Source organism: Trachurus japonicus, chromosome 11 (assembly GCF_045865225.1).
Source record: "Trachurus japonicus isolate A0001 chromosome 11, Traja_1.0".
In the NCBI taxonomy this organism is placed as follows: domain Eukaryota; kingdom Metazoa; phylum Chordata; class Actinopteri; order Carangiformes; family Carangidae; genus Trachurus; species Trachurus japonicus.
This window is the reverse complement of record NC_140917.1, coordinates 579,681-595,030: the sequence shown is the minus strand read 5'-3', so window position 1 is coordinate 595,030 and position 15,350 is coordinate 579,681. Positions and strand designations below refer to the sequence as shown.

Here is a 15,350-nt window from a genome sequence, read left to right as displayed (position 1 = left end):
TGGAGTTGTTGGATTGTGTATTTGATGAGTGTGATGAGGGACAGGGGACCTGGACCGTTCACTGAGCAGCTCACGACTCTGCCCCGCCCATCTCAAAACAACATGCACCGATGATTAAGTGACATAAACCTGCTGCTGTGACTATAGGGGTTATGGTGAGAGGAGGATCTGAATAAATGTTGAACTGGCCCTTTAAACACTAATGAAGGTTCATCTGTCCACCAGTCATTAACTTTGATGATCTACCTCTTTACTTTGCCATCCCATAGTCGTTGTCATTTAGCTCCATTATTTAACCTGAAGCAGCATTTTATTGTGGTGGTTGATTCATCATTAAAGGAGCAGTTCACCACTGTGTAGTTAGTTCTGAACATGCAGGTGAACTGAAGACGAATCAGTTTTCAGCTCATTTCCTCCTCTAGTTTCACCTCCGTCGTCTCCAACACGCCGTCAAGCAGCCAACTGAACCACTCACTGACTCACTGAACGACTCACTGACTCACTGAACAACTCACTGAACGACTCACTGAACGACTCACCGACTCACTGAACCACTCACTGACTCACTGACTCACTGAACGACTCACTGAACGACTCACCGACTCACTGAACCACTCACTGACTCACTGACTCACTGAACGACTCACTGAACGACTCACCGACTCACTGAACGACTCACCGAACCACTCACTGAACGACTCACTGAACGACTCACTGACTCACTGACTCACTGTTTCCTCCTGATGAACCAACTATTGAACTCGTTTCTTCTCCTTGTGGCTCTTTATTCTGTTTCTGAGCTGAATGTGTGTTTGCTGGATTTGATTTTCAGTGTGTGTGTGTGTGTGTGTGTGTGTGTGTGTGTGTGTGTGTGTAGAGGGGGGGGTGAGGACACACACTGCTCAGGTCAAAGGTCATGAGGCATCACTCACCTTTCAGGTTCTTGGGGTTGTTCTGTTTGGTTCGCGGCATCTTCACTGCTGCATCGTGGAGGAAGAGGAAGACGAGCCGGGTCCTGGTCTACACACACACACACACACACACACACACACACACAGAGAGGGACACACACACACACACACACAGAGAGACACACACAGACACACACACACACACACACACACACACACACACACACAGAGGGACACACACAGAGTGAGAAGCAGCTCAACATGCTCTGCACAGTTCAGTCGGTCTCTGTGCTGCAGCTGCTCCAACACAGACTCTGATTCAGCCTCAACAGGTGCTGCAACCACACACACACACACACACACATATACACACATATACACACACACACACACACACACACACACACACATATACACACACCACCAGCCTGAGTTGTGTAGAACCGCAACAATTAGGCTAATCGATTAATGGAACAATAACCGATTAAAGTATCATCATCTAATAACTGGTTGTATGTTAGATCACCGTGCAGCTGACACTCTGTTGGCTGTTTAGAAACACACACACACACACACACACACACACACACACACACACACACCCCTCACATGAATATGAACCTGTGTGTTATTTGACCTTAGCGTTAAAGCTAGAGACTGAATCTCCTTGTTGTTTCCAACTACTTCCTGGTAGAAAACCAGCATGAGAACAATAGTGACGGACGAGAGTTTCACTATATTTATCTACTTTTTCATGTCACTATATCACCGTTTAGACTAATCTGATGTTTGTAAAGTTTATAAAACCAATGACTGGACAAACATTACTATTTCTGTGTGCACGTTTGTAATTAGTCATGGTTATCATAGATTAGCCGGGCTAACGGTTAGCTACCTGTTTAACTTTAATAACTCAGTGACTCAATAAACGCTCCATGAAAAAATATTTTCTCCAGCGGATATCTGAGTTCCAACATGACTGAGCTAACTGGAGTAGTTTCATGTGGTGTCCCACAACGGGAGGGTTTTAACAGCTGACGTCCTGCTGTTAGCTTAACTACCGCTGTTAGCTTAGCTACCGTTAGCTTAGCTGCCGTTAGCTTAGCTACCGTTAGCTGTCCCTGTCAGCTGAGCCACTGATGCTTTCTAGACACTGTGATTCCCCCAAACTGAATAAATACAACACATAGCAACACAAAACACACACACAGAAATAGTAATGTTTCTTCAATCATTTCAGATTTGTCTAAACGGTGAGCGATATTTATTTTTCGTAGGATGAGTGCCGGATGAGTTCCCGCCGTTCCCGCCTCTGATTGGCTAGAAGGGCTCTCGCCTGATTGGTTGTTTGTTTTGGCTGTGAAACGGCTGTGAAACGCAGGCTGTTGGTAAAGTGTGATAAGTGTCTAGATCTACCTGGACTCTCTCTACTTACCTGGCCTGTCCAGCCTCTACCTGGTCTAGTTACTAAACTGAACCAACTCCTTTCTTCATGGCCTAAACCCAACCAACGGCACAATTACACTTCTCTCAAACTCTAAATGTAAACTTGGAATATAAATTTAAAAACTACATTTTTCGTAATGTGAAACCAGCGGGGATCGAACTGGGATTCACCACACCGCAGGCGAACACACAAACCGCTACGCCATGGCGTCTGATTACATCAAGTACTTCAGTTGTGTGTATTTTAGTTGACTACAGTACTGTTGTGAGATGACGTCAATCGGAGGAGAATTCATCCAGCCAATCAGAGGCGGGGAAGGTGGGACTTTCCCAGACTCATCCTACGGAAAAAAATATCGTAAACAGTGATAGGGCGTGAAAAATATGATATATAGCTAAACTCTGGTTTGTTACTGATCTCATTCACATTACAGCTGGTTTTCTACCAGGAAGTAGAATGTAAACAACAAGGAGATTCGGTCTATAGTGTGTAACTTGTATCGCCCCCTAGAGGATTTATGTGTTATTACAACGATGCGACGGCGCCTCAACATGGCGTCTGGCCCGGTGGAACCGCTACCGTTTCTCTCTCTCTTTCTTCTGCCGTACAGGAAGACTTTTTCTCTTTAGTAGGATCCACTTCTGAAGCTCTTGGGCTGTTTTCTAAACCGCATACTACCGTACTGCCTACTACATACTGCGTTAGTATGTACTGTATACTGCATACTGAATGTGGGATTCAGTCTGCTACTTCAGCAGACAGACGCCGTTATCATCGCAGTATGCAGTATACGAGTTTCCCAGAATGCATTTCACAGCCACCGGTAGCAGTAGCTGTAAAACAGGCTAAAAGCTGTTTTATTTCCCGTTCTAGCGCTGTTATTATGTAACTTTATAGAGTTTTAATATGTTTTCATGTGAGAAAGTAACTGTTTAGATCCAAATCTACGGCCAGTTGATCCAAACGACGGCTGTTTAGAAGTTTGCTCCGATGTTTTTCAGAGAAGTGAAGCTCTGCAGCGACCGGGACATCACAGAGACAGCAGCCGGTCTGCAGAGCTGCTCGGCCGGCCAACCTCCGTCCTCATCCCGGGGGAGAAAACCATCGCTAATTAACTTACCCGCAGGTTTTTAGAGGTTTACCACCGGCTGGTTAAAGTATTTCTAGGAGATAAATGTTGGTCTCAGTGATGAAATCTAACAGCTGTATCAGTAGCATTAGTTAGTCTGAATGTAAAGTGAAGCTTCCTGTGTGTGTTGGAGCCTAACGTTACCTACAGAAATCACCACATTTACAATAAATAAATGAATATTTTACAATGAACCGATCAGTCTGCATTAAGTTTTATTTTATTAAACTATAGTTACGGTACACGGCTACACTACCGTCTTTGGTTACGCTCTGGTTACGGTTAGACGTCAGGGGAGCATTGCATTGTGGGATACAGTACGCCATGTAGACTGGTCAGATACTGGAGATATTTTCCGAATCAGTACGACATCCGGGAACTTTTCACATACTGCAGATTTAGCTTTTGTTCGCATACTGCATACTACATACTACATTTTGGCCAAATCAGTACGTACTAGCAGTATAGTATGTGGTTTCGAATACAGCCTTGGTCTCTTCTTCAGGTTCTCCTCCATGTTGCTCCCCCCCCCCCCTCCCCTCCCCCCTCCTCCCCCCCCCCCCCCCCCCCCCCCCCCCCCCCCCCCCCCCCCCCTCCCTTCTCCCTGCCCTTGTCAGGTAAAACCCAGTAGGACACGTTACTCCCTGTCCGCCAGCGCGGGAACGTCGCTCCAAGACACCAAATACACAAAGACAGGGATGCAAACGGGTCAGGACCAAAAAAGAGAGGAATTGTCTGGCGTGGGGGGGGGGGGGGTGCTTAAGAAGAGATTACATTACAATATCATGGAAAAGTCAATTTCCAGTAGTTCAACCCCAACCAAGTATTGAGTGCATATAGATGGACCAACATTTCTATATTAAAAATGCTTTAAAAAAAAAAATCCTTTGCAATATTTCCATTTTGGAGATACTGAATTTTAGGTCTTCACTGAATGTTAGTCATAATTATTACTATTAAAATAAACTGAATAAATAAAGACATGGGATGTTTCATTCAGTGTGTAATGGACATATATATATATATATATAATGTGTTAGTTTCACTTTAATTGAACACATTCTACATCGAGGCGACGTCTTTCCACTCAGGGCTTCCTTCACCTCTGAACGGGGCAGAGCTCCGTTAAACACCTGCAGCCTGACACAGCAACGTAGGGAACCGTGCACGTCCTTTATGTGTCTCCACACATTTTTACATCCGTCCTGTAGCTGGATTGACAGTAGAGGGGAGGGGGGACGCGATGACGCGATGACGCGATGACGCAAATTTACATAAAACGGTCACGCGACAAAACATGAGCGATAGCGCGACGGATTCTCATTTGTCGCGCGAAAAAATCGCGTTCATCGCGTTTGGTGTGAACAGCCCTTTAGAGGAGCTGAACGGCTTCATCAGCGGTGGATCATCATCATCATCATCATCATCATCTCCTCTGGCAGCAGCTGATGGAGTCAGAACACTTCCACTTCCACAGAGATGAGTCCATCACTCTAACCAGAAGACTCATAATGATAAACACTATGTCAATAAAACAGTTCAGCTGTCACACACACGAGTCTCAGAAGTTGTTGTTGTTATGTGAGTATGAATCTAAAAGCTGTGAGTGTAAAGTTTTAATTTCTACGACTACGAAGTCTTCTCTGTGAACACGGATTCAACCCACGAACTAGAAAACATGGACACGTCTTTCTGGAGGTGGTTTTACTCCACAGCAGCTTCAAACGGACATTTACACACACGTAGAGACTACACACACAGCAAACACACAACAAACACACAACACGGTGCTGCAGCCACTTGATTCTGTTTAATGCAGCTACACAACATGTTACAGCTGATATGTTAATATATATCTATATCTATATATATATAGATATAGATATAGATATGTTATAGAGGCTCTGCTCCATCCCATAATGAAAACAACCGTCAGCTGCAGCTCGTTGATCATGTACAGACGTAAACACACACACACACACACACACACACACACACCTGCTGGGTGCTGGTGCAGCAGCATTACGTCACCTCCTCCAGCTGATGCTCCTGTCGCCGGAGCGATGACGTCATCGCCACCTCAGGTGCACGAGGGGCTCGCGCTCACCGGACAGCAGCAGCAGCAGTAGTTCACCTGGGCGCGCGCGGTGTCACACACACCTGAGCCTCCGTCGTTATGTAACGCGGAGCCGTGACGTCATCGACGGGTCCGGAGGTTCGCGCCAAATGAAACGAAGCGGGGCGGCTGCAGCGGCGCGAGGAGCTGCTCCTTTACCTGCAGCGTGACGTCAGCAGAACAGCGCGTGGGAAGTGGGAACAGCGGAGCGCGAGCCCGCTGCAACACGTGAACGCCCTGTGAGCGCGAGGAGGGGGGGGGGGGGGGGGCGGGGCCAGGGAAAACCCCTCACTGCACTACACACACACACACACACACACACACACACACACACACACACACACACACACACACACACACAGAGAAACACACACACACACACACACAGAAACACACACACACACACAGAGAAACACACACACACACTGTGCCACAGGAACACTCCCTCGCGCTCTGCAGCAGAAACACACACACACGGACACACACACACACACCACTGCGCCAGATAAAGTAGTGCCTCTGCCTCACCTGCTCGGTCCGGCGGACTAGCACCGTGGTCGCGGAGCCTCGGGACCGACGCACCGCCGCGGCAGCCGCATGTCCGTCCGCCACCAGAACCTCCGGGCCGCTGCTGCAGCCGCGGACTCGAACCGGGGATCACTCCGCTCCGCAGCGGCGCAGGGCGCAGGGCGGTGCTGGGTCCGATCCCTCCGCGGCCTCAGGTGCAGCGGCTCCAGGTGGCCGGTGGGGCAGCGGGGGGCAGCGGGGGGCAGTGGGGGGGCAGCGGGGCAGCAGAGATGTTTCTCCTTCAGCTCGTCGCTACTTTCTATTGCAGGAAACAGACACACAGGCCTCTGACGTCAGCGGGGGTCCCGTCCCCGCCTCCCGGCCAGAGGGGGGGGGCAGAGGGCTGAGGGGGGGCCCGACCCGCGACGGCCGCGGCGCAGCGACACGATACAACACTCAGTAACACAACAACACGACAACACAACATGTAGTTTGTATCAGTCTAAAGCTGCTCAACAGCAGCAGCTCCATCACCGCGGTCAGGAGGAAACTCAACATGTGGAGGTTTAAAACATCTGAAAACACGGCGGACTGATCAGGCCCAGTTGTTCAAAAGGTGTAATCTGGATAAAAATTATCCGGATTTTGAAATCCCCTTTTCGCTATCCAGGATCACGTCATCTGTTTTACTTTTATTCCAGTTGTTCAAAGCAAAATTGGATTTGGATCAGTCTGATCCAAATCCAAATTTTCAAGATTACCAAATCTGGATAATGATGCTCTAGATGGGACTGTGCATCACACTGAAGGCTGATTGGTCGGTAAACAACAGGTAGAACAGCAGCATGAGGTCACTCAAGTGTGTTTATTTGAAAACGGAGTGTATGTGTTGTTTTCTGTGCTCTTTGTTGTTTCTTCAATGTCTTTTAAACAGCCAGACTCTGGTTGAGCTGTTAAAATAAATTGAAAAAAGCAAATATACACAAATATATACAAATATACATATATTTCCCCATGTGTTTCAAATTCAAACTTCAAATTTCAAAATTCAAACTTCAAATTTTAAAATTCAAACTTCAAATTTCATTAAATTCAGTTTGGGGAAAAGTTTTTCAGTTGTAGAATATTCAAAAGTTAACATTATTTACTAATCACTGTTGTGGTTTAAAATTAGGTGCAAAATGTAAATCAATAAATGTTTATATACTATATTATGAATATTGTTTATTTGACCAGTTTGAATTTAATTTAAATCACATTTTGTTCCTGAAATCCACCCAACTGCTGGGATCAGAATAATCCAGATTTTTTGGATCAAAGTTTTCCCGATCCTACTGAAAAGTTTTGAACAACACAAACTGAGGGTTTTATCCAGATTAAAACCAAGATTGGATTACGTGATCTAATCCGATCTCAGAATACGTTTTTGGTTTTGAACAACCCATTTTCAAGATTTGATCCGATCCGTTATCCAAAATCTAATTGGATTACCTTTGAACAACTGGGCCTGAACACTAGTTCTCTTCTTGGTCTTCATATGGAGACAGGCAGACATGTCGGCACAGCAGAAGATGATAGAATTTGTAATTTCTGTGACATCCAGGAGGTGAAGGATGAAACTCATTTAGTGTTCTACTGTCCTTTCTACGACTCTAGAAGACTAAAACTGTTTAGTTAGATAGATGCAAATAATGAGTTTGTGTGGTTAGACGATGCTGAGAAGATAAAACTTCTTTTTCAGTTGAATAAACAGTATTTGCATTGTCTTTATTTCTTGAAAAGGGCAACGAGACGAAGAGCGATATATAGTTGAGTACTGAAAGTATCTGAAACTGTTTCTTTATGTCTCACCTGTGTGGCAGTAACACCACCAGGAAGGACTAAGGTCTAGTCTTTGTTTCTGTATTTGTTATTGTGTCTTGTAATCTCATATGGGATGGAACACAAAAATAAAACATTCATTCATTCATTCATTCATTCACTAAAAATAGTATTCACTTTACTCCATGCACTTTAAAACCAGCACTTTACGATAGATGCACTTTAATGAATCTTAAAACTACAGAAAAGAAAATTGAATGTGATTAACATCATCTTAACATCAGTGTAATAACTCATCTATCAGACGATGGAGAACAAACTTGGTGCTAAATTCTATTTTTGAGTAAATCCAGGATGAAAGTGTGGTATTTTTTTCCTCATTGGATAACGCAGGAGCACAGATTATACGTCACGATGCTACGATTCACCAGCCACTGATATTGGATCTGTCGTCCCTCAATCGAACGTCTGAGACACGCACACACACACATTTTAATTTCACTCTTTGCTCCTCCTGACTGAAGCTACTGTGATATATTGTAGCTTATATACTGTGATATATGGTATTTGTACCATGTTGTTCTTGTTCTTGTCTAATGTTGTTGTAGTATGAACCGCTGCAGATGGAAATGAGCTTTAGAGCTAAATCTGGTTATTTACATATCGTATGTTCATGAAGTCCCGTTACAAATAAACAAATAAATGAAAATGAAATGAATAACCCAACACACACACACACACACACACACACACACACACACAGTGTTGTGGAGACTTAAACTACATCAGATTCTCTGCTGCGTCGAGTAGTTCAACTACTTTTGGGTCATTTTTTTGTAGTTTAACTTCTCAATTTACAAACCACAAATTTGTCCAATAACATGAAATAAATTGTATCTACATTTCTGATTTACCAGTGAGTACTGGGGCAGGGTTTTAATTTTCTCTATAGATTACATTAACATGTCTATGAACCTTTGACCAACAATGTAAACACATCACACTGAGTGCAGAGTCGTATTTCTGCAGCGTGTGAATGTTTAGACATTATTATTATTTAGTTTCATATCCACCACATGTTGATTTATTTAACTCTGGGTATGATGAGTAGAAGTATTGGCTGAAGTTGCTTTTCTATCTGCAGTTTTATAAACTACACTATAGGCTAGAGTGACTATATAGAGAGATAAAGATTAGTAATCATATGTTAGAGTAAATATGTATATAAATATAATAATATATTAGAATAAATCCAGTTAAATAACTCATAAATTAATTTATTGTATAGACTCCTCAATCTGATGAATTAATTCAGTCACCATCAGCATCCTGGACCCAGCACTTCTTCACTTTTTAACCTTCTACACGCATCTCTTATTCATATATTTATTTCTTTTTAATTCTGTGTTTTAATACACTGTGTGTTTTTATGTCTTCATGTATTTTTACTCAGTGTTTGTGATCTGTGTTGTTGCTGCTGCTCTGTGACATTTTAAATTTCCCCTCGGGGATTAAATAAAGTATTTCTATTTTCTATAATGACTAGATAACTTGATAGATCATTTATGAATAAGGGGTGGGAGTAAATAAGTTTTACTTCTTCCCACTCCTTTTCCGATATGAAAAAACAAACAAACAATTTTTTTATTTATTTTTATTTTGTTCATATGTTGTCTTTGCAAAGTTTTTATTTGTTATGTCTGTCCATTTCTGTATTACGTTTTATTTCTTTTAACATGTCTGAACTAAACTAAACTAAAGTCCCTGGTTTCTGCAGCGGTAGAGCTGTGTCGCTGCTGCTGGTCGCTGCTGCTGCTGTCGGCCGTCGGGCCCCCTCCTCTCGGGGCCCCCCTCCCTCTCTGCTGCACATACTTTAGCACTGACGGTTTTCCCGGAGGTTCCTTGTTGTCAGGTCACGTTGTGTCCCTCCGCCACTAACAGCCGGGCTTTCCCATCACAGCCGCAGCAGGGGCGGAGCTGCGGGCTCGGTGCTGGGGGGGCCAAACCCTTAAAACCCCAACACCCTAAAACCCTAAAACCAAGGGGGTGGATCGGACTACAGGCAGGCGTAGCTCACAGTCGGCCATATGAGGACGGGCAACTGTCTCTGACTCTGGCTGCAGTTCCAGTGCAGTAGATGGTGATCCAGTCATCTGCACTAAAAAAAAACTATTCATAACTCTGTGAAAATAAATCAGTATGTAGCTATTACTTTAACTATTTGCATAATGTCGCTATAATGTTACTTTTACAAAAAAAATACATTATTAAAATTATCCGTGATTCTAAATATGCTGCATCATAACTGCATAAACGTTTTGAAATGGGACAAAAACTGAGCAAGTTGTGGTCATTATATCAGAACATGCAGCAGAGGCTTAATGCTCTGAGGGAGAGAGTTGACCTTACCAAGATGGCCGCCGTGCTGGCTACGCCGTGTCATTGGTAAACAGCTGCAGGTGAGTCATCTAGTTCTTATATATATCTATGCCTAAAACTCTAAAACCCTCCACAACCAAGATGGACGAACTGAGGCCGAACGACAAACACAACCTCCATGTTGAAACAGCTCCACTACTACAGCTGCTACTAAATAACAATAAACAAAAGAACATCTCCACATACACTAATCTGGGATCTACAGTCAACAGAAAGCACAATCCACAATCAAACATAAAGCGCGCCCATGTGCTTTTAGTAAGCATTCAACACATACTGAGCTAAATAAAACACTTTTTCACTAAACAGGTATGTTAGTCTGCTAGTCTACAGTCATCGGACACAGAAAACCAATCAGGACAGTCCGGGGTCATTTTAAGAAAGAGTTTATGTCGACAGTCGTGGTAAAAAGTAGCCTGGCTCTCGCCAGACCCTTGTAGTTCCGCAAAGCTCCACCAGAGGCGCTACGCTCAGCTTCACACAAGGGTCTGGACTCGAGGCCAATGCCAAAACCCCGTAGCAAAAAATAATGAACCAATCAGGATCGCCGGGCGGGACTTTCTGAGGTGTGACGTACGCTGAAGCGACTGTTTTGAGTCAAACACACAATGGCGCTCGCAGTGAGTGGCTGAAAACGTCAACAAGATAACTACAAGTGGTTTATCCAATCACATACAAGATTTTTTTTACAAGGCCCCGCCTTCTGAAATGAATCGCCTATGGAGCAGTCCCAGACCCTTGTGTGGAGCTCAGCGTAGCTTTGCGGAACTAAGGGTCTGGCGAGAGCCAGGCTAGGTAAAAAGGACAGTAAAACTAAAAATGCATTTCATTTTCTACCTCTCTCAGGTCACACAGGTGGCACTGACGGTTTCTTCACGTTGTGTCCCTCCGCCACTAACAGCCGGGCTTTCCCATCACAGCCGCAGCAGGGGCGGAGCTGCGGGCTCGGTGCTGGGGGGGCCAAACCCCAAAACCCTAAAACCCTAAAACCCTAAAACCTTAAAACCCTCCACAACCAAGATGGACGAACTGAGGCCGAACCACAAACACAACCTCCATGTTGAAACAGCTCCACTACTACAGCTGTAGCTACTGACACATGCTTATATACACTTACTGCTATTGTGCCTTCTATTTATTTATTTTTATTATTTATTTTTATTACTTGTTTGGCTTAGTTTTTTATTCATATTTATTTTAGATTGGTATTTTAGATTCACATATTGCTTTATTGTTTTTTTTTAAGATGTTTATTGTCTGTCTGTCTACTGTTTGCACCGAGGGTCTGAGAGTAACACAATTTCGATTCTCTTATGTCCCGTACCAGTGGAGGCTGGTCCATAGAGTCAGAGGAGGTTGGTCCTCCTCTATTTTTGAGAGGCAAAAGGAAGATCAACATGTTTTTAATAAAGAGTAACTGGTTGAAATAAACCATTACCAAATCATTTATAATATATTTTTTAATCTCTTTTATGGAAGAAAATCCATTAAAACAGCTCAACAGCGCCGCCTGCAGGCGGAGGAGACAGATCAGTCTGTGTGAGGAGCAGGGAGCAGGAAGGGGGGGGCTTAGGGGAGGACGGAGGGCTTCTGTCCTCCTCTAGACGCCTCGGGGCAGGATCTCCTTCCATTCACTCAATGCATTTAGGATTTTTTCATGCTGATCTGTGATTGGCTAAGACACGTAAAATGACGCGCTAAGGGAGGACGTCCTCCCTTACCAATCAGCAACCAGAACACAAGATTGACATCAGGTTGGTCCAATGACAGTTCTCCAACCCCCCTTGGTTACTGTTGCTATGTGCGCCAAACTTTTTCTCCCAGCCCTGCTGCTCCTGCTGCTCCTAGCACAAGAAATACAGAGTTTTCAGCGATATTGGCATCGATTTCAAAGGAAATATCAGCAGATTTCTGGATAAACTGTTTGGAGATATCAGAGAGAAGCAGTCAGAGAGATTGTTCATAGTTTTCAGATACGTGACCTGGGCAGCTGGAGGGTAAACAAAGACACGACCGGACTTTTTTCTTCTTTTTTTTCCTCCGCTGTAACGTTATGTCAACTCAGGTAAAAGCCAAATATGGATGTAATTTGAGTGGAACACTTTGCTTTGTTATTAATAATTACAGATTTTCATGGTTTTTGTTTTTCCTTTTTAAATCAGAGGGTGTGAAATCCCCACTGTGGCATAACAGGTGTTGAATACTGGCCTGCTTTTTTTTTTTTTTTTACATTCCACATCCATTATAAAGGCTCTGTCTTTTTCATCAGGCCTGTATTAATCTGAAAACAGTAAGACTGAATAAAAATGATCTTGTTTTTAAGAAATCTTGTAAGACATTGTTTTACTGTTTAATTTTCAAGTAGGGATAAGTAGTCAACTAGTATAAAATAACATGACGCCGTGGACTGGTGTTCTGTCCTCCCCAATTTTTTCAGTCACCAGCCGCCACTGTCCCGTACATATTGTGGAATTGACAATAAAGCTGACTTTGACTTGACTTTGACATGCTGTTTCTCTCAGACACTAGGCTACCGACCGTAATAAAACTAACCCCAGACATTAGGATTTTTAATACAAAGGTTAAAATCTGTCTGAAACAAAATCAGAACTGTTTGCATTTCTAATGTGTCATGACTTGGTATGATTTTAGATGTATTGTACATTTTATAGTGTTGTTATGTAACTCTGATGTCTTTCTTCTTACCTTCTTGTTTCTACTAAAAGCCGAACTAGGGACGGGAGTTGGAAACTAGCATCATCAGCTATAATCTCTGTCTGCAGAACATCAGTCACATTGACTTGTTTGTAACGAGTGGAGGTGTCACTATGTTAATTAACCTGCATTGTCCCCATCAAATAAACTGAATTAAATTAAAATTAAATTAAATAACAGAAAAATCAAAGAGTTTGATCAGTGGAAGTGAAATAAAAGGCAATAAAAGAGTTTATTCTGTTTTCAAGTTTCAAGTTTCAATACTTTATTCACACACTTCACACACTGACATAAAAACACAACATACACCCAGTAGCTGCAGTAGCCTACATGATAAAAACAGAGTAAAGTGCACAAAAGTAATAAATAGATAATCAATAAATCAATAGATAAATATAAATATGGCACATTAAAACAAACCCTGTCCCTCTAAATGGACTATGGTGTTTAAAATAATATGTCTGAGGTGTTGAGGAGTCTGTTTGTGTGTTTGTGCTGTTTGTATTCTTTATATTTAGACATTGAAAGTGTTATTGATCATGTCAGTCTGTTTCTGTAGCTTCAGCATCAGTCAAACCAGCAGCAAAGCTTCATCGTTATTGTTTTATTTCACTATCAGAGATGTAGCCTAGCCTAGCACCACCTAAACGTTAGCTCGTTAGCTGTTAGCCGTTAGCCGTTAGCCGTTAGCTCGTTAGCTCAGTTCTGTTTGAATCACATCGAGCGTTTAGATGAAACGTTACAGTTTTGTTCACGTCTGTTTCAACGTCTCTTAGCAGCAACGTTCAGAATGACCTTTGTAACTTCACACCTACGTTTTCACTTGTGTTTCCTCGGCTCATATTTTCCACAGCAGCAGCCCCCCCCCCCCCCACACACACACACACACACTTCTAAGTAAAGGTCTGTACAGCAGATTAGTTCTTGTATGTGACTGTTGTGTCAGCAGTAGAACGGAGTTAAACATCTAAATCTTCACCTTCGGCTGCCGTTTGAGTTTCACACTGATGACGAAGATGCTGTTGATCAGACTCACATTGAACATTGAAATTTCACTCCTTATCTCCTCCCCCTCATGTGGACTAAGGGCTGGGAGAAGTTTCAGAGTCCTCCGTGGCTTCTCTGAGTTACAGGGGGTCTCGGCGTAGCAGTGCATGTCCATATGACGGTTGCTAATGGATACCAACTGCAGAAGCTCCTCTTCCCGGTTCGTCCAATTTGGACGAACCGGGAAGAGGAGCTTCGAGAAGCTTCTGCTACAAACAAGCTTGAAATATAGACTTATTTCAGTTTTTTCGGGACAATTTTGCATTTCGTGGCTTCAATACAAGAGGGACATTACATACGAGCAGCATGGAGGTATTTGGATGTTTTTTGGTGTCTTTTTGGACAAAGAAAAATGAGCTCCGTTCTCAACCGAGGACTCTGAAACTTCTCCCAGCCCTTAGTCCACATGAGGGGGAGGAGATATTTTGGGTGAACTATCCCTTTAATAAGTGATTGTGTGAGTCTCAGACTTCCTGCTCTGCAGAGAGGATCTGCTTTATGACTCACCTGCTGCTGCTTCAAATGCCACATTTGAATAGTGCAACAACTTCTCCTCCTGTGTTTCCTCACAGCGACGACGACGTCTTTATTCTCTGACTGAGTTTTAGTTTTAAACTGCAGCTCAGACAGGAAGCAGCGAGACTGACAGCTCTTCACTGATTGGTTCTTTTATTGACTGATTCTGCAGCTGAAGTGGATCAACATGTCAATCAGCTTCAGCAGGAACAAGAATCTGATCTGGAGCCGTAGAGGATCAGGATCATGTTTGACGTAGACGATCACCAACCAGTAGATTAGCAGTGAGAAAAGCCCAAACAGGAAACCAGACGGTCAATAACAAACATGGACCAGAGCGACTGATACAACAGCCAGATAATAACATAACAACTGGCTCTAGGTTGCCACAAAATGCTAATTTATGTTAGCCCGTCTATGAGGTTTTACATTATACGTTAGCATTAAGCTAGTGGACACTATGTGTAGTTGTGATACTGGCTGTGTGTTTTCAAACTATGTGGGTTTGATTGAACATCTTTGATGCTTAAATATATATATATATTCCTGCTTTTTCCTCCTCTTTTTATTTGATGTAGGCTATGCCATATTGTAGGGCAGGCTAATCTTCAACTTGGAGTGACAAATAAAACCTTGAAGCAAGAAGATTTTTGCCTTTTGTTTGAGAACTTTGATACAGTAATTAAGTAACAGTTGTAAATA

General features: G+C 43.2%; 1 protein-coding gene across 1 annotated transcript in view; it reads right to left on the bottom strand.

Moving 5' to 3' along the window:
- hivep1 (HIVEP zinc finger 1) overlaps positions 1-1,194 on the bottom strand; it is a 50,711-nt gene extending 49,517 nt beyond the window's left edge. Inside the window, 1 exon segment of the mRNA XM_085790516.1 lies at positions 933-1,194. Coding sequence (XP_085646642.1) covers positions 933-972 — 40 coding nt within the window. The 5' untranslated portion in view covers positions 973-1,194.
- Positions 1,195-15,350: the final 14,156 nt, after the last annotated feature.